General features: G+C 49.5%; 1 protein-coding gene across 2 annotated transcripts in view; it reads right to left on the bottom strand.

The window, feature by feature from the left end:
- Positions 1-2415: 2415 nt before the first annotated feature.
- The window catches only part of septin3 (septin 3), a 77506-nt gene continuing 58051 nt past the window's right edge, over positions 2416-21870 (bottom strand). For both annotated transcript variants that reach the window (XM_085969576.1, XM_085969575.1), the window contains exons 4-10: positions 19481-19562; positions 13502-13639; positions 9641-9758; positions 8478-8573; positions 7673-7769; positions 3500-3551; positions 2416-2786 (exon numbers count right to left, since the gene is read on the bottom strand). In XM_085969576.1, coding sequence (XP_085825702.1) covers positions 2660-2786; positions 3500-3551; positions 7673-7769; positions 8478-8573; positions 9641-9758; positions 13502-13639; positions 19481-19562 — 710 coding nt within the window. In that variant the 3' untranslated portion in view covers positions 2416-2659. The remainder of the gene's footprint in view (positions 2787-3499; positions 3552-7672; positions 7770-8477; positions 8574-9640; positions 9759-13501; positions 13640-19480; positions 19563-21870) is intronic.

The raw sequence follows: 21870 nt of genomic DNA, 5'->3' as shown, positions 1-21870 counted from the left end.
CAACGTTCAAACCTCAATCTCTGCTGGGTTGGCTGATCTCAATCCGCTCAGTGGCCGAGTTGCTACAGTTGGCCTCAGTTGGGGAGAGTGAAGTCATTCATGGCTCCTGACAGTCACTGACCCCCCCCTACTGGACGCCGCGCGGGGGCAGCATCAGACACAGCTGCGATGCCTTCAGAGTCAAATAGCCTGGCAACACTCACTGGGAGGAGAAGAATGGGCACACGGGCAATCATAGAAGGATGAATTATGGAATGATATAGCACAGAAGGAGGCCATTCGGTCCATTGTGTCTGTGCCGGCTCTTTGAAAGAGCTATCCAATTAGTCCCACTCCTCTTTCCCCACAGCCCTGCAAATTTTTCCCCTTCAAGTATTTATCCAATTCCCTTCTGAAAGTTATTAGAGTCTGCTGACATCGCCCTTTCAGGCAGTGCAATTGGAAAAGTGACAACATGAAGCAACACCTTCAAGGACAGGGAAGATGGGAACAAATTGGCATGTTCACAGAATCACAGAAACCCCTCTGCCCAGAGTCTCGCATATGGAACTCATGGCTGGTGCAATACAGACATTTTCTCAGAAGAAAGATTAAAGGAAATCACGAAGGTGACACACTTTTTTCCCCACACTGCTCAATACGTACGTCACCCGTGTGCGCTGTGATTGGCTATATTCGCTCCACAGTCATTGCTAAGGACATTCCACAACATGCTGCACAGTGAACACCAAGTGGTTATTTGTGAGCGCGAATGATCGCTATTTAATAACTATAAGCTGAGCGAAGACAGCGATCATGCTGTGCTGGGAGGAGCGTGAATCGGGAGCGTGGCTGCCGAGAGTCGGGGCTGGCAGTGACTCAAAAGGCAGAAAGAACATCGCTGAATGCGGGAATTCAGAATCAGAACTTGCTGCAGGTGCCCAGCAGGCCGGACAGCTTCCAACTTTCACCTTTCACCTTTTGCAGGACGTCACAGGTAAGGTCGCCAACTCTGGTTGGAGGTATTCCTGGAGATTTCTTCACACGACCTCCCACCGCCTCACACGGGCAAACAGCTTTTTCTCCCCCCCACCCCCCACCGGCCCACCCCTCCATCGCCAATATTTTTTGCGACTAATAAAAGTGTTCAAAGAAAATGGAAAAAATTATCGCCCCCCCCCAGGACTTTTCTCTCGGTGGGTGTTGCTGGTAGCGAGGGGCCCTGGAGATTAATCTCTAATTCCTGGGCACTCCTGGAGCTTTGGTGACCCTAGATGTGCCCTCTTGTGTGAAGGTAGTTGGCCAATAGCTTCTGCTGTCCACCTTTATTTTGGTCGCCCCAGACTGCGTGTCCTGGTCAAGGGTCCCACCAGAAACACCGAGCTGTATTTCTTTCCTTCAGTTGCTGACTGACCTTGCCAGAGGTCGTTTACTGAGTCCCCCTCCCCCGCCCACCCTGCCCCAGAGTGCAAATCAGAAAAGTGGGCCCTCAGGGCCCGCCATTTTCTAGTCAGGAATGGTTAAAGAACAATCGCGGGGCAGCGTGTGCCCAACTTTCTCTGATTTGCCGCCCTGGTTGGGGGGAGGGGGGCATGCACGCCCATAACCTTCCCCCACCGCGCGTTTGCCGAATATTCTGTTTATTTTTTTCGTGTGACAGAGGCTCGAGCCGGGCTCCCATAGACACCTGGAGCAAAGCTGGAGTTGTCAGGGTAGAATTGGTGCTCCCGGCCCGAGAGGCTTGCACGGTGGGAGCGCAAACGGGGGATTGGCGCTCGGCTCGCTCGGCCTCATTTGACATAGAACGGATGGAAAGCCTGCAGTTGAGTTCCCAATCTTGCTTTCCCGTCGTTGCTTTGGGAAGCACCAATTCCTGCGGTCGACTCCTTAATTCCAGTGAGGAAGTCGCGATCGGTTGCATTGCTACATATTGAATAGTTTTCATTTGCTTCGTTCTTTGGATGGTTTGATGAGTAGATGTACTGCTCAGTGTGGCTCACACACACACACACACACACCAGGAAGGCTCCAAGCTCAATGTGCTGCCTTAACTTGCTCTCAGCTTGGGCGCTAGGAGAAGGAGATGCTATTGGTCTCTGTATTCCTGGACTGGGGGGGGGGGGGGGGAGCAGGTCCCAGTCCTACCCACAATCAAAAAGAGACCCCTGCTGTGTGAGTGGCTACCAGGTGAGGGACGGCTCAGGCTCAGCTGTCATGGATAGTCACATAATCTGCTGACAGCCATTGTCTAGGTTGGCACATTGAACGAGATATGAACCTCCAGATCAGGGCTCCCAGTAGGAACCATGGCTCAACTATGAGCAAGAGGAGGGGAGTGAACTGAGGGAGCAGAAAATAATTCCAATTTCCCTACAGACACACACAGAGCACGATAAGGTTGGGGAAACATTAAAAAAAAGGGCCAACAAGGTTAACAGTGATGTAAGGACCCAAAGGTTTATAGAAACACTCATTCAGGTTCTGGAAGATTAGCATTAAATAAACTATTCAATATGTATTATATCGATAACACGCCGGAAGTGAGCCAGTGGCTGATCTTTAGAGGGCTCCATTCTTTCCAAGTGATTGAATTTGTACCTTTTTGATTCACTTTTACAAAAGTTAGGTTTTACACAAGGTTCCAGGGGGACAGAAGGTTTTTTCGTTTCTTCCGGCGGGTTCAGAGGTTACTTTCATGCACTTCCTCCGCGCCGTTGGCAAGGTTACCATTTTCGTTCAGCCGCTTTGCCCGGTACGTCTCATAGAAAATGTTGTGCGTCACCTCCTTCAGGTCCTGGAGGTGAGTCCTGCGGAGCGAGAGCGCCACATGAGACAGCAGGGGAAAAGGGACAGGGGGCGAGAAGTTAAATAAGGTGGAAATAGAGACGCCCGGTGCGGCAAGAGAAAAAGGGAGAGAGCAGCCAGGAAGAGAGGAGGGCACAAAAACAAAAAACAAACACGGACATTCAGAGAAGCAAGTAAACAGGGAGAAGAGGACAGCAGGAGGGGGGAAAGGCAGTTGAAAGAGAGACAAAGTGACCGACGGAAAGCAAACAGGGAAACGGAGACGAAGATAAATTGAGCGAGCAGACAGAAAGAGAAGCAGCAACGAGAAGGAGAGTCAGAAAAAAATGAAAAGAGAAAGTAGAGGTAAGGTAAATGGGGAAGAAAAACAGAAATGGTGGAAGAAAATAAAAAGACAGGCAATAAAGAAGGGAAGAGAGTGGGAAAAAAAGAGGAAACGAATAAGTTGTACAAGAGAGAAAGGAATGGTACAGGATGAGTGAAGAAAGAAGAGTTTAAAATGGAGTAAGAAAAACACACAAAGAACATGAGAAATTAGAAAAATGTGAAAGATTAAAAAAGAGGCGACGGGATACATAAATAAAGAAACAGGTAGAGAAAGGACCAAGCAACAAAGAGCAAAAATAGCAAGGCACAGAGGGAGATAAAGAGAGAGGTTTATGATATACAATAAAAGACACCATGTAAATGTTACACGTGTAAAAACCATCGTTACCTAACAATGAGGTCCCGGAGGAGGGGAAACTCGCAGTGAGTGACGTTCTCAACTAGAGGCAAACAGAGAAAACATCAGGTCAGAATATGCTGACACCTTCAGAAACAACTTCCTGTAGAAACAACTCCACCAATCCCATAAAGTCAAACACATCAGTGTTATTGTTGGCGAGACCAAGTCTAGTTGATAACTATTCAATTCAATTCAATTCAATTTTATTTGTCATATATGCAGCAGACGTGTGTACTGCACAATGAAATGTTGATTTTTACGAGTCCTCCCAACTATGAAAAGTTGAGAGTGCACCCTGTTTATAACGGACCACCTGGTGACCAGCTTTTGTGTCAATAGGTCAGAGGCGGTCAAGTCTCAGAAGGTTAAGTAATTGTGGAATTTTCTAAACCCATGTTAGTAGGAAGCAGGTATCCGAACAAATGGCACATGCCACAAACAAAACCTATCAAAAGGTAAGGAAATTGGGTCTGTTTTCTTGGAAGAGGGGACATTAAGGTGACTTTGTTGAAATTTTGCAAAGGTGCGAAGAGAGGTGACAAAACCGATCCGGGCAAATTGTTCGCTGTGGCAAAGGCTTCGAATACCAGGAGAGACACGTTTAGAACAGCAAGTTAGGTCGAGAAATGAAGTGTAATTTTTTTTTAACCCAATAGTCAGCTGAGTTCTGGAACAAGTTCCCAGATTCGAGAAGACAATTTCACACCTCCCTTTCTGCCCATCCCCGGTTAGTGAGTCACACTCTCGCCGTGTCTTGTATCCTTCTTTAATTTCTCTCCTTCCGTCAGCTCATGCCTGCCATTTAATCACCTCGCTTCGCAGGGCTCTCTATTTCTCTTCCTGTCTATCCGTGTGTGTTTTTTTCTTTTTCCTTTGCCCCGTCCTGTCCCTTGTTGTGTCCTTTTAAATACTACCCATGTATAATGTCTCCTGTGTGGTGTCAGCTGTGGTTCTTTTTTATTCGTTTATGGGATCTGGGCATTGCTGGCAAGGCCAGCATTTATTGCCCATCCCTAGTTGCCCTCGAGAAAGTGGTGGTGAGCCGCCGCCTTGAACCGCTGCAGTCCGTGTGGTGAAGTTGCTCCCACAGTGCTGTTAGGGAGGGAGTTCCAGGATTTTGACCCAGCGACGATGAAGGATCGGCCGATATACTTCCAAGTCAGGATGATGTGTGACTTGGAGGGGAACTTGGAGGTGGTGGTGTTCCCATGCGCCTGCTGCCCTTGTCCTTCTAGGTGGTAGAGGTCGCGGGTTTGGGAGGTGCTGCTGAAGAAGCCTTGGCGAGTTGCTGCAGTGCATCTTGTAGATGGTACACACTGCGGCCACGGTGCGCCGGTGGTGGAGGGAGTGAATGTTGAAGGTGGTGGATGGGGTGCCAATCAAACGGGCTGCTTTGTCCTGGATGGTGTCGAGCTTCTTGAGTGTTGTTGGAGCTGCACTCATCCAGGCAAGTGGAGAGTATTCCATCACACTCCTTACTTGTGCCTTGTAGATGGTGGAAAGGCTTTGGGGAGTCAGGAGGTGAGACACTCACCGCAGAATACCCAGCCTCTGGCCTGCTCTTGTTGCCACAGTGTTTATGTGGCTGGTCCAGTTCAGTGGGCAGCACCCTTGCCTCTGAGTCTGAAGGTTGTGCGGTTCCAAGCCCCACTCCAGAGACTTGAGCACACGATCCAGGCTGACACTCTCAGTGCAATGCTGCTCTGTCGGAGGTGCTGTGTTTCCTGCATTAATGCAGTGACTACACTTCATTGGGTGTAAAGCACATTGGGATGTCTTGAGGCTGTGGAAAATGCTATATGAATATACATTTATTCCGTTAGTCCTGAAGAAGGGCCTAAGGCCTGAAACATCTTTCTACCAATGCTGTCCTGCCTACTGAGTACTTCCAGCACTGTCTGTAGACAATTTGCCATCAGTTAAAGACCCATTTTGTTTCCAGGGAGATTCAGTGACTGTCTGTAGAGCGGTTTGGGGAACTGGTTCAATCAAACCAAACATTACATTCTTGACAACTCAATCGTGAATAAGATGACTGCACTGTGCCACTCTGAAAATTACTTAACACAAAAAAACACAACCGCACCAGAATCCATCTCGGCTCAGTTACAGCCTGCAGTTAATGCCCCCCAACTGACCTGCAAATTACTTCCAGACTTACTTGCTGTGATAGTGTCACAACTGTTAATCAGAGACTCATAGACATTTCATTACAGATAGAGGTCATCAGCCCATTGCTGGAGTTAATTCTCCCGCTGAAGCTATCAATTCTAATACCACTTCCCTTTTTCCTCCACATCCTTTTAATATCTTTTTTCTTCAGGTATTTATCTAATCCCCTCTTAAATGCTGTGACCGATTTGGTTTCAATAGGCACTTGAGGTTAAGCCCGCCATCCCCCGGTAACTCATTCCTTCCATTCTACTTACTTTTATGCTCTTAGCACTAATCCTGAGCTTAAGTCCAATTTTCATCATATATGAAAATATGGCGTGCACGAGCAGTTAGGGTATGAATTGAGAGCTGCTACCAGGTTAGAAACAGACACACCCTGCGTAATATCAGCCCAGTCGGAGGGGACTCTCTAAACTGTTTGACTTCCGACACCTAAGTATAGGTTTGCAAGTTTCTCCGCTTATTGTGTTCGACCAAGTCCAGATACACACAGCCTGGGCTGGAAATTCATTATAGCCCAGGAATGGGCGGTATCTTTAGAAAAGTTTGAGAATTAGCGCCAGGCGCTGATGCTTTAGACTGCACGCAAAATTCATTCTCGCTGCTCAAAGAAATGATTGGGGTGCTAAATCAAGTCTTAAAGGCCTAGCTCAGTGGCGTTATACTCAAAGGGTGGACCAATATCAGGTGCAGTCTAATCTCAACTCATCATTGCCATAGGTTCTTCCCAGTACTTAAAGGGGAGGTTCATTGATGCTGCAGCACCTCATTCTCAGCATTTGCTGGCTGTGCAGCTGCCTCAGCAAGGAGAAGCACAAGGAGAAGGAGCCGGAGGACTGAAGCAGGTGTGTTCATGGCAGATCCACCTCAGTCGGGCGGCCAGGGTGATTGAATGCTTCAACAAATGCTACATACCACCATCTGTACCACAAGCTTCACACACTACCCAAAACACCAGACCCCCAGCACTCACCCACCAACAATCTCTACATACCAACACTCACACCCACATCTCACACCTTGCACACAATGACAGCTATTCAACTATGGCAGGCACAAGGGTCATTAGTTATTAGAATGAATGTGATATGTGTATGCATAAATTTATTAATGGAGTTTGCAATATTTTGTGGTCTCATTTTACCTTTGCGCCCAGGAGGACGCTGTGATATGGAATGACACACAGATGGCATGATGGGCATGTGGTAAGCAAAAGGGATCTGGGGTTTAAGTCATCCTGCTGTGAGGCTAGAGGTCTGTTTGGAGGACATGGCAGTGTTCTGTGACCACCACCTTGGTGAAGCGGAGCTGTCTAATACACTGCTCCTCGCTTAATTGAAGGTAGGAGAAGTGCTGTCGGAATACCCTCGGAGGGTAAGGCCTCCTGGTGAGAGCCCTGATCTCCCTCCTCATTGTTCCTGTATTTCTGTCTGACTACGCTCCCTCCACCATAGATCCTGGAGGGCGAGGTGGCGCCAGTACAACCCCCATTAATGTTGCCAAGTGTAGCAGTTTGAACCTTTGAACAATAAATGGAGGCACTTTGCACTTGCCAGAACACTGCTGATCAAAAAGAACCTTGAAATTACTCCTACAAAGTGATCCACTGGCTGAAACCGACAAGAAACCACTGAAACTAACATGCCCTGACAGCTGCGAGTGATTGCCTTTAAATAACGCCCCTGGAGCCGGCGTCCTGCAGTTGTGCGCTTTCCTCTCCCGGTCTCTGTCTGGACAAGGCGCTGAGGTAGGTGGCGAAAATCAACGTTGCAGATTGGGCGCCCAGTACTGACGTCACAATCAGCCTGCAGTTGAAGTCCCCGGCAGTACCTCATACCAGTGGCACAATGGGGGGGGGGTCTGAATTTGCCGTGCGTCGCTGGATTCGCCTCACCCTGGCGCTACTGCCAACTGCTGGCGCTAACGGGAGGCGCTAACCAACTGAATATATAACAGCTACTCTAAGTAACGAGTCTCAGCACTTACCCTCAATGATTCCCCATGGGGTTTTCCTTCCCAAGACTCTCTTCCCATTTATTTGATACTCCGTGTCACTGCCAACGATGGCAAATGGCATAGTTTCCTGTGGGATAGAAAAAACACAACACAAGATGAAGAGTCAGAAGGTTGTGGGTTCAAGTCCCACTCCAGACACTTGAGCACAAAAATCTAGGCTGACACTCCAGTGCAGTGCTGAGAGAGTGCGGCACTGTCGGAGGTGACGTCCTTTGGATGAGACGTTAAACCGAGGCCCCGTCTGCCCTCTCAGGTGGACGTAAAAGACCCCACGGCACTATTTCGAAGAAGAGCAGGGGAGTTCTCCCCGGTGCCCTGGCCAATATTTATCCCTCAATCAACATCACAAAAAAACAGATTATCTGGTCATTATCACATTGCTGTTTGTGGGAGCTTGCTGTGTGCAAATTGGCTGCCGTGTTTCTTACATTACAACAGTGGCTACACTTCAAAAAGTACTTCATTGGCTGTAAAGCGCTTTGGGACATCCTGAGGTTGTGAAAGGCGCTATAGAAATGCAAGGCTTTCTTTTTTTTAATCTGTCTATCTATTTGCCTATCCCTCTATCTCTATCTATTATAACTCAATGCATGCACACTCCTGTACACCTACACACACATATATATATATATCTGTACAAATCTGTACACCTCCCCATATCTGTGCGCACCTGTACATACATCTACGCACACCTGTACACACCTCAGGTTGAGAGCTTCAAATATTCATCTGACAAACATGGCCTTATGTGGAACATGATTGGATTCCTACTCACCCTGATCTTGTCATTCTCCATCTTATCTTCCATGTCTTCATCAAATTCTCTCTGTGGGTAGAACTCAATACCATTTGCCTCCAGCTCCTTCCGCACCTGACATGTAAAAACACGAAGGGAATTAAAAACAAATCACCAGTCGGTGCCCCTGGATCTGGCTGAATCATGGACAGCAGGGAATGAGGTTGCAGAGTCGGGTTGAAACAGTGAGTCAGGTGAAGCGACAATCTCTCCCCTCCCTACAGCGTACCGGTGATCGAGTTGTCGGGATTCAACATCAGCATTTTCAATTTTTACTGGACTGACCTCCACACCCGAATTGCTGAATTTTAGACAACTTTTTGTAAATGTAATTCTCTCTAGGTGTTTTTTTTAGCACTTTTCTTAACAGGTTTGGTTAAAATGCCTTTCTGCAATATTTTAACACAATCCTCAGCACATTTATTTGAAACTTGATGAAAATAGCACTGACGGGTTGTTAACACAAAGTGCACTAAAAATAAGAGACTAAAATTCTGAGATTATTAACTTCTTGCCTTGGAAGCGATTTTGGTTTTATGTATATTATGTTATTGATATAAAACCGACAATGCTGGAAATACTCAGCAGGTCAGGCAGCATCTGTGGAGCGAGAAACAGAGTTAACGTTTCAGGACGATAACCTTTCGTCAGAACTGGAAGAAGTTAGAGATGTAACAGATTTTAAGCAAGTGTCAGGGCAGGGAAAGGGGGGAGGGGAGGAAAGAACAAAGGGGAAGGTCTGTGATAGGGTGAAAGGCAGGAGAGATTAAAAGACAAAAGGGATGATGGTGCAAGGCAAAAGGAGACAGTAATGGGACAAGTGAAGAAACAAAAGATGGGTCTAGAGGAGGTGTAAATGGCAACAGCAGAACCATTATCAATCAGCACCCGCTGTCCAAAAAAAATGGGAGCAGTGGTTAGGATCTGAAATTGTCGAGCTCACTGTTGAGTCCGGAAGACTGTAAAGCGCCAATTGAAAGATGAGGCGCTGTTCCTCGAGCTTCTGTTGAGCTTCATGAACTCCCCCTCTTTTGAAGTAGACATTTAAATGCCTTTGAAAGAATTTACGGATTCTGCGTCATCACCGGGTATCTGTTTACAGGCACCATCACCCAAGGAGGCAAGGGTTGCGACCGACTCACCCTCAGTTTAAATTCATGCCTCTCCTCCAGGGTCATTGTGTCGGCTTTTGCGATGACAGGGATAATGTTCATTATTTTTCCCAGGCGCTTCATAAACTCGACATCCAGCGGGCGCAGCCTGCAAGGAGAAATGCATCAGTCAGGTATCCGTGGGTGCAGAGGAGGCCTCAGGGGTTTCCACGTTGAGGCCATGCTTTCCTGAAGGAGCAGTGTGGCCAGATGCTGGCAACCCTCTTGGACCTTCCGCTAAAGACCATCCCTGCCTGTGAGCCTGGCCGGTGCGTCTGTCGATGCCATCAGAGTCGAGCCCAACCATATCCTCACCCAAACCCCACGTGCAGGAGTGGGAGCCTCACTGGACTTTCCCCTCCTCAGTGTCCAGGGGTGCTGTATAGGTGCTCCTCCCTCCCCCTCCTGTCACCGCAGCTGAGATCAGCTACCCTGGTCTGTTTGGCTTGGAACCACCATGGCCAGCGCCATTACAGTCCCCACCACCACGCGGCCTACATCGGGCTAACCATTTGCCTTTGCCATTGAAGTTAATTATAAAGGCGCCACTTATAAGACATTATGTGTGAACATAAGAATTAGGAGCAGGAGTCGGCCATACGGCCCCTCAGGCCTGCTCCGCCATTCAATAAGATCATGGCTGATCTTCGACCTCAACTCCACTTTCCCGCCCGATTCCCAAATCCCTTGATTCCCCTAGAGTCCAAAAATCTATCGATCTCAGCCTTGAATATATTCAAAGACTGAGAGTCCACAGCCCTCTGGGGCAGAGAATTCCAAAGATTCACCACCCTCTGAGTGAAGAAATTCCTCCTCATCTCAGTCCTAAATGGCCGACCCCTTATCCTGAGACTATGCCCCCTAGTTCTAGACTCTCCGCCAGGGGAAACAACCTCTCAGCATCTACCCTGTCAATCCCCTTCAGTCCTTCATTCTGCCAGGGCCATTCACACTTCATCTAGAGCCATCCTTTGTTCCTTGAATATCTCTTAATGTCTCTCAAAGTCTCTTAATCTCTCCTGTTTTCTATCCTATCTCTGACCTTCCCGGTTGTTCTTTCATCCCCTCCCCCTTTTCCCAGCCCCCACTTGCTTTAAAATCTATCCCTTTTCCTGCTTTTTTTCCAGTTCTGACGAAGGGTCTTTGACCTGCAACGTGGACTCTGTTTCTCTCTCCACGGATGCTGCCCTGGCCTGCTGAGTTTTCCCAGCGTTTTCTGTTGCTATTTCCCTTCAGAATCTTGTATGTTTCAATGAGGTCAACTCTCATCCTTCTAAACTGCAGAGTGTATAGGCCCAATCTACTCAATCTCTCATCATAGGACAACCCTCTCATCCCTCATGTTCTTATTAAGTGTGTTGGCTATTTTGGGCAGTTCAATAAGCTTTTCCCACCTCCTTATCGTACTGTATTTGTATTTAAATCCCTCCATGGATCATTCTGCGTCTGTGTCTGGTTTTGTTCCCGGGTCTCAGCGGGGTTTATTAAGTTAGTTTTGGTGGTCGACAGAGTTGTAGAATTCAATCGTCGGCCGGTAGATGTTGGAGATGAGCAGACTGATCAGTCTCAGAGGGACGTGGAGAAACACAGGGCAGTGTGCGCTCACTTTGGAGAGAATGGCACCGCATCTGAAGGGATGTGTCAGCTGTGGCTCAGTGGGTAGCAACGTCGCTTCTGAATCACAAGGTTGTGGGTTCAAGTCCCACTCCTGAGACTTGAGCACTGTAAGGATTTCACAATAATTTTGAAATTTCCTACAGTTCCGAAGATTGTTATTTATTAAAGAATACCTGGGTAATATACCTTTAAAAATCCAGGGCTCAAAATGGCCGCCCGACCTCGTGTCAGGGCACAGACTGTGGACATAGGAAAAGGGAAGATCAAAGATGGCTGACAAAGGATTTAGAAAAAATCCCAGCCCTGAGGCAATGGAGCAGTCAAACTGCCAATCAAAGGCAGTTCAGGGAATTCCCCTCCATGTAGAGATAATCGACAGAAACTGCTACTATGTTTACACAAAGGATTAACCACTTGAGACTGCGGTTTCAGTTTGACCACAGGACAATGACTTTTGTTTACACTAACTTCCAAAGCTGTTTACTCAGCAATTATAGAAATACATGTTTTTTTCAAACCAAGACAGCTCCATTCAAACTCAGTACGATGAATGGGTAATTCATCCAAACCCATCACAGACAATGGGGACAGTTTGGATCCCTTTTGTTCAGCCCAGATGCACCTGGATCAGGGCGGGAAGGTTTCGGCCCCAAATGGAGTATAAGATAGCTTCTCAAGAAGCCATCTCTCTCTCTCTCTCTCTCTGCAGCCTCGCCTCCGTGCCCTCTACAACTCAGGAGCCCGCCCAAGGGAGTGGAACACCAGCAGTTAGTTTTAAACACTGGGGTGTCTCCATCTTCAGGGTGGTGAAGAATCTAAAACCGCAAGGGCACGGGGCAGGCGTTCATTGGTGATCATATATTTTTCTGGCCCATTACAAGGCAACTTAGAATAGGTATAGGGGTGGGAATTAAGGGGGAATTTTGTTAGAACTAATTTTAGTCGATTTTCCCTCGTTGTGTCCGTTCTCTCCTCCCCTATTTAAGTAACAGTGTTGCACTAGCAGAGAAGTGCTGTAGTGAACACTGAGCTCTGTATTAAAAGTGCTGTATTTAAATAAAAGTGTTGCACTAAGCAGGGACGTGCTGTAGTGAACATTAAGTGATTTGTAAGAAGTAAAGTGCTGTATTTGAGTAACAATGTTGCGCTAAGCAGAAAGGTGCTTCAGTGGACACTAAGTAGCTGTATTAAAGTGCTGTATTTAAGTAAAAGCCACTAAGCAGAGGTGCTGTAGTGAGCAAAGTGTACTGTATTAAAGGTGTGTTGCACTAGTTAAAGGTGCTGTATTTAAGTAAAGCCACTAAGCAAAAGAGTGCTGCAGTAAACGATAAGTGAACTGTGTTAAGCAAAAGTGCTGTACCAGGCATAGGTGTGTTGTATCGATTAATTTTAAGTTGTTTCTTTCTTTTTGTTTCAATAAATACTTGTCTGTTTTGCACCCAAACCACGAGTCACGTTTTCTGTCTACATCGCTACCGAATAAGTCTGGCGGTCAGAACCAGCAATAGGGGAAAGCTTCGAAACCGCACGGGGGTCCCTGGAGCAGCTCAGAGGCTTCTGACTGGCCAGAGACAATAACCCCAACCCCGCTAGTGTGTATTAATTCCTACAGCACAAAAATCCAGGCTGACACTCCAGTGGAGTGCTGAGGGAGTGCTGCACTGTCAGAGGTGCTGGCTTTTGAATGAGACTTTAACCAAGGCCCTGTCTGCTCTCTCAGGTAGATGTAAAAGATCCTATGGCACTAATTGAAGATGATCAGGGGAGACCTGCCCAATATTTATCCCTCAACCAGCGTCACTAAAGCAAATTATCTGGTCATTATTACATTGCTATTTGTGGGACCTTGCTGTGCGCAAATTGGCTGCCGCGTTTCCTACATTACAACAGTGACTACACTTCAAAAGTACTTCATTGGCTGTAAAGCACTTTGGAGCGTCCAGTGGTCATGAATGGCGCTATAGAAATGCAAGTCTTTTTCTGTAGGCAGAATCTAGTGGATCTGCACTGTATCCTCTCTAAGCCTCAATACCTATAGTGCGGAGCCCAGTCGTGCCCACAATACTCTAACTGAGGTCTTATTAAGGTTTTATGTAGGATCATCATAACCTTCTGGTCTTTACATTCTCTAGCCTCTTGTAATTTAAACCTGGAAGTTCGTTAGCTCTTCCCATGGCCTTATGGCAGGAGGGGAGAGGCTGTTGTGCAATACATGTTAACGTGTTCAATACGTACGAGTGTCCGGTGGGTGAGATGAAGTACAGGCAGCAGTGCACGCGGGTATCGGGGATTCGCTTCTTCCTCGAGATGTTCGCCTCCTCCTTCAGGAACTTTTCGTACTGTTCACTGATGTACTTCTCGATTGGCTCCCAGCTACGACAGACCAAGGACATGTCAGCGCCCTCTGGCCACACAGAGAATAAGACCCACCCGCGAGTGGGCAGCACACACCCTGACTTTACGCCGCGGGAGACTGTGTACGTACGCTTGATGTGTTCGTCTCAAACCCGTCACTATTTTAGTGGGGGGTGTCCGTTTAGTTCAACACCTCAGTGGAAATAGTGACGAGAGGAACTATAGGCGACTGTGTTAAGGATTTGTATATTAATGACCCACAGTAATGTTAGAGTCAGACAGAACACCAGGCACTTGGAGTGAATCACTCACAGAATAACAGGCACTCGGAGTGAATCACTCAGAAAATAACACGCACTGTACCTGGGAGTGAGTCACTCAGAGAGTAGGAACTCCGTCTAAACACGCTCAGGTTAAACACTTCGAAGGCCTAGAAATTCATTGTAGCCACTTTTGGGGCGGTAAAGTCGGGCGGCCGCTAAAGTTTGCGCCCGGCGCAGAATTGAGGCCACTTCTCCGATATTCATTAGCTTCGCCCTAAGAGTTTGCTCGAGCGCTAAAACTGGCGCTGCATGCCTCTCTTTAGGCGCTAAGCCGGAGGTGCTGAGCGAGAGCGCCGAGGCCGGGCGCAGCGCAGGTGCGGCCATCTTGTGATTGACAGCAGACACCCTGGCGCCGGCCAGCTCTTAAGGGGGAAGGGTCGACTTGGTCTGCTGCCACGCCCTGGATAGTGGAGCCCTCCAGCTAGGCCTGAACACTGCTGCTGGACCCAAATAGCGCCTGAAGCCATGCAGAAGGCCCGTGAACGAGCGCAGCGCTTCTCAGGGCTTGATCTGAGTGTGCTGGTTGGTGGTGTGGCGAAGAGGCGCCATATTTTGTACCCGGACAATGGCAGGAAGGCGCCGGTTCGCGTCTACCGGAGAGCCTGGAGGCATGTCGCCAGCAAGGTGTCAGCCAACAGCGAGGCCCCCAGGACAAGTGTCCAATGCCGCAAAAAGTTTAATGACCTCACTCGGATTGTCAGGGTGAGTGCCCTTTCCAGTGACCGCCTCATCCTTGCATGTGCACCTCACATTATGGGCAAAGGGACCTGAAAGCCCTAATGGCCAGCCCTCATCCAGCAGCTATGGGACAGGCATGAACATCAATTGCACATTCTGCACTTAACACACTGGCCAAGCTATTCCACCATGGGAGGCAGTGCACACAAGATCAGGGCGACACACTGTACTTAGAGGCCGTCCTTTCTCTTGCAGGCCAAGCTGGCCAATAATAAGAAGAGCCGGACTGCGACCGGGGGAGGCCGACCCCAGATCCAGCCGCTCACCGAGCTGCAACATCGCGTGGAGCGCATCATGGGTGGCCGGGTGATTGGCCCCGTTGCATGTGGAGATGCCGACCCTGTTCTGGGCACCAATGGTAAGGACATCAACGTTTGGACCTCTCTCGTCCCACTTGCGCATCAGATCTACATCCTTTGCCACTGTCCGACCAATGCGCTGAATGCCACCACTCATGCATCCCTCGCTGACGCCCTCTCCTCACTCTAAAGCTACTCTTGTGCCTTCCTGCTTTCAGATGGTGAGGAGGAGGTCCCTGAACTTGCCAGTGACAGCCCCTCAGAAGAGGAGGAGGAGGAGCAAGAGGAAGGCGGCCCATCAGGGGAACCCTCAGCCGCGGCAACCCATGCGAATGTAGGGGACACGTCTTCCCTGGAGGGGAGCGTGGCGGAAGTGTCGGAGGGGAGGGGAGCTCATGGGACCTGCGGCCTGCAGAAATGCGGGAGGGGGGTGGAAGCTCAGCGGCCTTCTCCCCAGAGGGGGGAAGGGTCAGAGGGGAGTCCAATTGCTGGGCCCAGCGGCATCCAGCAACGCAGGAAGGGTCGGCCAGCTCGGCGGCCTTCTCCCCAGAGGGAGAGTCCGGCCTCCAGTCCGGAGATGGTCTTCGCCGAGGAGATGGAACGCCTCGAGGACTTGTCCGCGGACTCGGAGCGCCGGCACACGGAGCTCATGGGGGTAGTGGCACGGTTGCCTGAGGCCATCGAGTCCCTCTCTCGGAGTGTGACCGACGTCGGGGCCTCACAGGCCATCAGTTTGGCGGAATTCGGGGCAGAGCAGGCAGCGAGTCGGGCGGCATTCGGGGCAGCTCAGGCAGCGAGTGGGCAGCTGATCAGTGGTGCCGTGCAGTCACTGGGTGCTCTGATGAGGTCACTGAACAGGTCAACACGGGCACTCACTGCTGCCACACTCGCTGTGTCAGCCAGGCATCGCCAGGGCACCCGGCGTGCTGCAGCAGCACAGCGATCTGTCCCTCGGCAGATTGGTGCGCATGCTGCAGTGCTGGCCCGGGCGAGTGCCAGTGTCTCAGGCGACCAGCGAGCGCCTGCCATCCGCCAGCTTGCCCCCATTCCTCCAGCCGCCACTGCCACTCCCCCAGTGGAGCTGCCAGGAGCTGCTGCAGCGACTGATGCTGGCCAGCCACAGCTGCAGCATTCAACAGCCGCCCGCTCGACGGCCAGACCTCGACTAGGCCGACCCCCAAGGGCATCTGCCGTCACGACATGTGCCCCTCTGGAGCCTGCCCCCAGCCTTGCAGCAGCCAATGGCCTTACTTTGAGGAGGAGCAGCAGGGCGGGCAGGGGCCACACAAAGATGGCCAAGGCATCGCCCTAGCGGGCCAAAAAGTCGAATGTGTGGCCAGTTGTGTTTTTTTTTTGAGGCCGAGAATTGGATGTTTGTTTTTTGAGGCCGAGAATTGGATGTTTGTTTTTTGAAGGCCGAGAATTGGATGTTTGTTTTTTGAAGGCCGAGAATTGGATGTTTGTTTTTTGAAGGCCGAGGATGTGATGTTTGTTTTTTACGAAGGCCGAGGATGACGGCCATTTTAGTTGCACTGTTTTGTTAATCCTCTCCAGGTTGTGGGAGCGAGTAATGTGTTTGAGTGTTTTTTGGGGTTTCGTCTGTTTTTGGTTTTCATGTGGGAAGGGCCCTGAGTTTGTACAATAAAGCATTTTATTTATTAACATTGTCCACGTTTGATCTTTGAAGTGTTTGTTGCCTTAACCGGCTGAGGGCTTGCGGAGCGGCTGCAATCATGTTCTTTCATTGGCACAAGCCATTCCCTGACAGGGGGCCTAGAAGTGACGTTCAATAAGCCACCGACGGGCGGCCCTTGGACCTTGTGCCTCCCTCCTGGGCTGGTACTCCTCATCCTCCTCCTCCTCATGCTCCTCCTGCTCCTCCTCCTGAGGTGGTGGTCCAACGTGAGGTGGCAGTGCCTGAGTCCTGCGGATAGCCAGGTTGTGCAGCATGCAGCAAACGACGACGAATTGGGAGACTCACTCCTGCGAATACTGGAGGGCTCCCCCGGAGCGATCGAGACAGCGGAACCGTTGCTTGAGGACGCCGATTGTTTGTTCTATGATGTTCCTAGTCGCTTGATGGCTCTCGTTGTATGCCTCTTCAGCAGGGGTCGTGGGCGCGCGGAGCGGGGTCATGAGCCAGATACACAAAGGATAGCCTTTGTCTCCGATAAGCCATCCTCTTGGGTGAGGCTGTGCCTGGGACATGTCAGCCACAGTTGTCTGTCGCAGGATAAAGGCATCGTGGCTGCTGCCTGGAAAGCGGGCATTGACAGCTAGGATGCGCTGCCTGTGGTCACACACCAGCTGTACGTTGAGGGAATGGTAGCCCTTCCGGTTGCGGTAATCCTCGGCATGCTCCAGAGGTGCCCGCAAAGCCACATGCGTGCAGTCAATGGCGCCCTGCACCATGGGGAAGCCCGCTATTCTTGCAAATCCCATTGCACGCTGCTGCTGCTTGTCCAGGGTCATGGGGAAGGAGATGAATTGATGTCTCCTTCTGAAAAGGGCTTCGGTCACCTGGCGGATGCAGCAATGCACGGCGAACTGGGAGATGTTAGCGATGTCCCCAGCAGCGGATTGGAAGGAGCCGGTGGCATAGAAGTTGAGAGCCACCGTCACCTTCACTGCCACCGACAGAGACGTCCTGCGCATCAGCTGTGGCTGCAGATCTCTGTGAAGCAGCTGGCAGATGTCTGCAACCACCTCCCTTCTGAATCGCAGCCTCCTAACACACATCGCGGCAGACATGGTCAGATAGGAGGACTGCTGGCGGTATACCCTGGGTGGGTAAGGCCTCAGTTGGCGACGCCTGTTGCCCCCTCTGCGTCTAGCCAGGGCTGCCACTCTCTCACGGCGTCTGTAAGCCCTTCTGGCATAAGGCTGAAAGTCAGCGTTGGCACCCAATGCAGCCCCCATTATATGCTGGCAAACACTGAGCTCTCAATGAAGGCAAAGATAATTGCTAAGCTCTGGCCTGAGCCAAAAATACCTGTCCTAGTGTTGGTCCAAACCAGTAAGCTCTCCTCCTTGGTCTCTCTCCAAAAAACCGTTGCACAAGAGTGAATGCTGCAAAATGGCTGGCCTTTATAGTGCAGGGTAAGTGCCCTTTAATTAGCGCTCCCCGCGGCCCGCCTCGGCTGTGTACCGTTCCACTTCACAGTCGTTAGGGCCGCCCGGCGCACAATGGGCCGGCGCGAGTGAAGTTCCGGTTCGGGGCGCACAAAGGGCGTTGCACGACGAAATGACGTCATGATCTGCGCGCGCAGCAGGGTGCGCGCTAAGACTTTGCGCCGGCACTAAATGTGTACTGAAGTTGGGGCGAGGCGCAGATCGCGCTGCGCCCGGGCGCTAAGCGCCCAGCGCTCGAGATCTACTCCTCCTAAGGCGCTAACGGCTGGCGCGCCCAACTGAATTTCTAGGCCTTCATTCTTTACCACCCTCCCTCACCTGCCCACAATTTGCATTTCTCAAACTTGCTGTCTGCCTTTTTTTTTAATTTTATTTTTGAAATCTGAGTACATTTGTAATCCTAAACTTTAAGCAAGGCTTTCCCATTCATGCGTCATGGGAGCGAGGCCTCAGCAGAGGCGTCAGAGTTTACCACCAGGAACAAAATATAAAATAGCTGCAATTAAATTTTACATTTTTGTTCTTTGTAATTTGTAATTTTTTAAGGCCCTGTTCCCATTCCCAGGGGTGCCCGGCCATGCCAAGTGGGCTTGTGATAAATATCATACAATTAAGCAGAGAGGTCAATAACCAGGGGGCTTAGATTTAAAGTAATTGGGGGAAGGTTTAGAGAGGAGTTGAGGAGAACTTTTTTCACCCAGAGGGTGGTGGGGGTCTGGAACTCACTGCCTGAAAGGGTGGTAGAGGCAGAAACCAGGGGTCACAGTCTAAGTATAAGGGGTTTTTAGGACAGAGATGAGGAGGAATTTCTTCACCCAGAGAGTGGTGAACCTGTGGAATTCTCTACCACAGAAGGCAGTAGAGGCCAATTCATTAAATATATTCAAGAAGGAGTTGGATATACTTCTTAAGGCTAAAGGGATCAAGGGGTATGGGGAGAAAGCAGGGACCGGGTACTGAAATTGGATGATCAGCCATGATTGCATTGAATGGCGGAGCAGGCTCGAGGGGCCGAATGGCTTACTCCTGCTCCTATCTTCTATGTTTCTATGTTTCTAAACCCTCAGCACAGTTAAAAAGTACTTGGATATGCACTTGAAGTGCCGTAAGCTACAGGGCTACGGGCCAAGAGCTGGAAAGTGGGATTAGGCTGGAATAGCTCTTTTTCGGCCGGCGCAGAGAGGATGGGCCGAATAAATTTCTATGATTCGATGAGAATTCACACTTGTCAAAGTTAACCTCAAGTTCCCTCAACCCCCTAATGGCTGTTCTCAGCCTTTCGGAGCCAGTGCCGTTCTTCAAAGCCCTTCATTGGAAATCCTCGCCTGCCAGTGTGTGTGTGTGGTTAGAGTGTCCTAGCAACATACCAGTTGTCATTGTTGATTTGATCTCCGAATCCTGGTGTGTCGATAACTGTCAGCTTCATCTTCACCCCTTTCTCCTCAATAACTGTAACAAAGAAAGGCAATCAGTGTCTGGGTCGGCAAAGGAGCTCTGAGATCTGCTCCTTCTGGTTTCATAAGGGGGGCACGGTGGCATAGTGGTTAGCACTGTTGCCTCACAGCGCCAGGGACCCGGGTTCAAATCCGGCCTCGGGCGACTGTTTGTGTGGAGTTTGCACATTCTCTCTGTGTCTGCGTGGGTTTCCTCCGGGTGCTCCGGTTTCCTCCCACAGTCCAAAGATGTGCGGGTTAGGTTGATTTGGCTATGATAAATTGACCTTTAGTGTTAGGGGATTAAATACGTGGGGTTACGGGGATAGGGTGGGATATGTGTTGGTGTAGGGGTTACGGGGATCGGGTGGGATATGTGTTGGTGCAGGCTCGATGGGCCGAAATGGCCTCTATCTGCACTGTGGTGATTCTGTGATTCTGTGATAATGGGGCAGAGTGCAAGAGTAAAGAGGGAATGATAAGTCTGTGGAAAACGTTGGGCCGGGCACAGTTAGAGCGCTGTGTGCCCTTTACAGAGAGAGAATAATCGGCACAGACATGATGGGCCGAATGGCCTCCTTCTGTGCCGTAAATTTAAGAACATAAGAAACAGGAGCAGGAGTCGGCCAATCGGCCCCTCGAGCCTGCTCCGCCATTCAATAAGATCATGGCTGATCCAATCTTGTCCTCAACACCACTTTCCCGCTCTCTCCCCACACCCCTTGACTCCCCTGTAGTTCAAATGTCTGTCAATCTCCGCCTTGAATATATTCACTGACTCCGCCTCCACAGCTCTCTGGGGAAGAGAATTCCAAAGGTTCACGACCCTCTGAGAGAAGAAATTCCTCCTCATCTCCGTCTTAAATGGGCGACCCCTTATTCTGAAACTATGCCCCCTAGTTCTAGATTCCCCCACGAGGGGAAACTTCCTCCCAGCATCCACCCTGTCAAGCCCCCTCAGAATAAGATCCCCTCTCATTCTTCTAAACTCCAATGAGTATAGGCCCAACCTGCTCAACCTTTCATCATCTGTCAACCCCTTCATCCCAGGAATCAACCTCATGAACCTTCTCTGCACTGCTTCCAATGCAAGTATATCCTTCCTTAAATATGGAGACCAAAACTGTACGCAGTACTCCAGGTGCGGTCTCACCAACGCCCTGTAAAGTTGCATCAAAACTTCCCTACTTTTATACTCCATACCCCTTGCAATAAAGGCCAACATTCCATTAGCCTTCCTAATTACTTGCTGTACCTACATGCTAACTTTTTGTGTTTCCTGTACTCGGGCCCCCAGATCCCTCTGTACCGCAGCATTCTGTAGTCTGTCTCCATTTAAATAATAATTTGCTTTTTCATTCTTCCTTCCAAAGTGGATAACCTCACATTATCCCACATTGTACTCTATGATTTTGTGATGATTCTAACATTAAAGGCGTTTAGAGCAGGTACAGTACCGATTCACCAGGATGGTGCCAGGGATTTATAATTACCAAAAGAAAATTGAGAAACTGCGACTATTTCCACTGAAGCACGGGAAGCGAAGAGGAGATTTGATACAGGTTTTTACAATTATGGATACAGATTATTTTTTTCTGGTTGGGCAGTCAGTGATCTATTTTTAGTTACTCTAACAGGATCCGGCCTCTTGTTTGAGTGGCCAGCACACTCCAGCTTCGGGATGTTTGACCTCAGCTGCCACGGCAACAAAATAATTGGCTGCACCATCTGCCATCTGATTTATCCTACTGGTCATGACGTAGAACTAGGGTAACCCAGGCTGGAGCATGTTACATACATACAGGATAACCCAGGCTGGAGTGTGTTACATACATACAGGGTAACCCAGGCTGGAGTGTGTTACATACATACAGGGTAACCCAGGCTGGAGTGTGTTACATACATACAGAGTAACCCAGGCTGGAGTGTGTTACATACATACAGAGTAACCCAGGCTGGAGCATGTTACATACATACAGAGTAACCCAGGCTGGAGTTTGTTACATACATACAGAGTAACCCAGGCTGGAGTGTGTTACATACATACAGGGTAACCCAGGCTGGAGTGTGTTACATACATACAGGGTAACCCAGGCTGGAGTGTGTTACATACATACAGGATAACCCAGGCTGGAGTGTGTTACATACATACAGAGTAACCCAGGCTGGAGTGCGTTACATACATACAGGGTAACCCAGGCTGGAGTGTGTTACATACATACAGAGTAACCCAGGCTGGAGTGTGTTACATACATACAGGATAAACCAGGCTGGAGTGTGTTACATACAGGGTAACCCAGGCTGGAGTGTGTTACATACAGGGT

This window comes from Somniosus microcephalus, chromosome 28 (genome assembly GCF_052327205.1).
Source record: "Somniosus microcephalus isolate GS21.2 chromosome 28, FLI_Smic_1.0, whole genome shotgun sequence".
NCBI classification, from domain to species: Eukaryota; Metazoa; Chordata; class Chondrichthyes; order Squaliformes; family Somniosidae; genus Somniosus; species Somniosus microcephalus.
The sequence above is the reverse complement of the archived record's forward strand: the minus strand, read 5'-3'. Positions and strand labels throughout refer to the sequence as shown.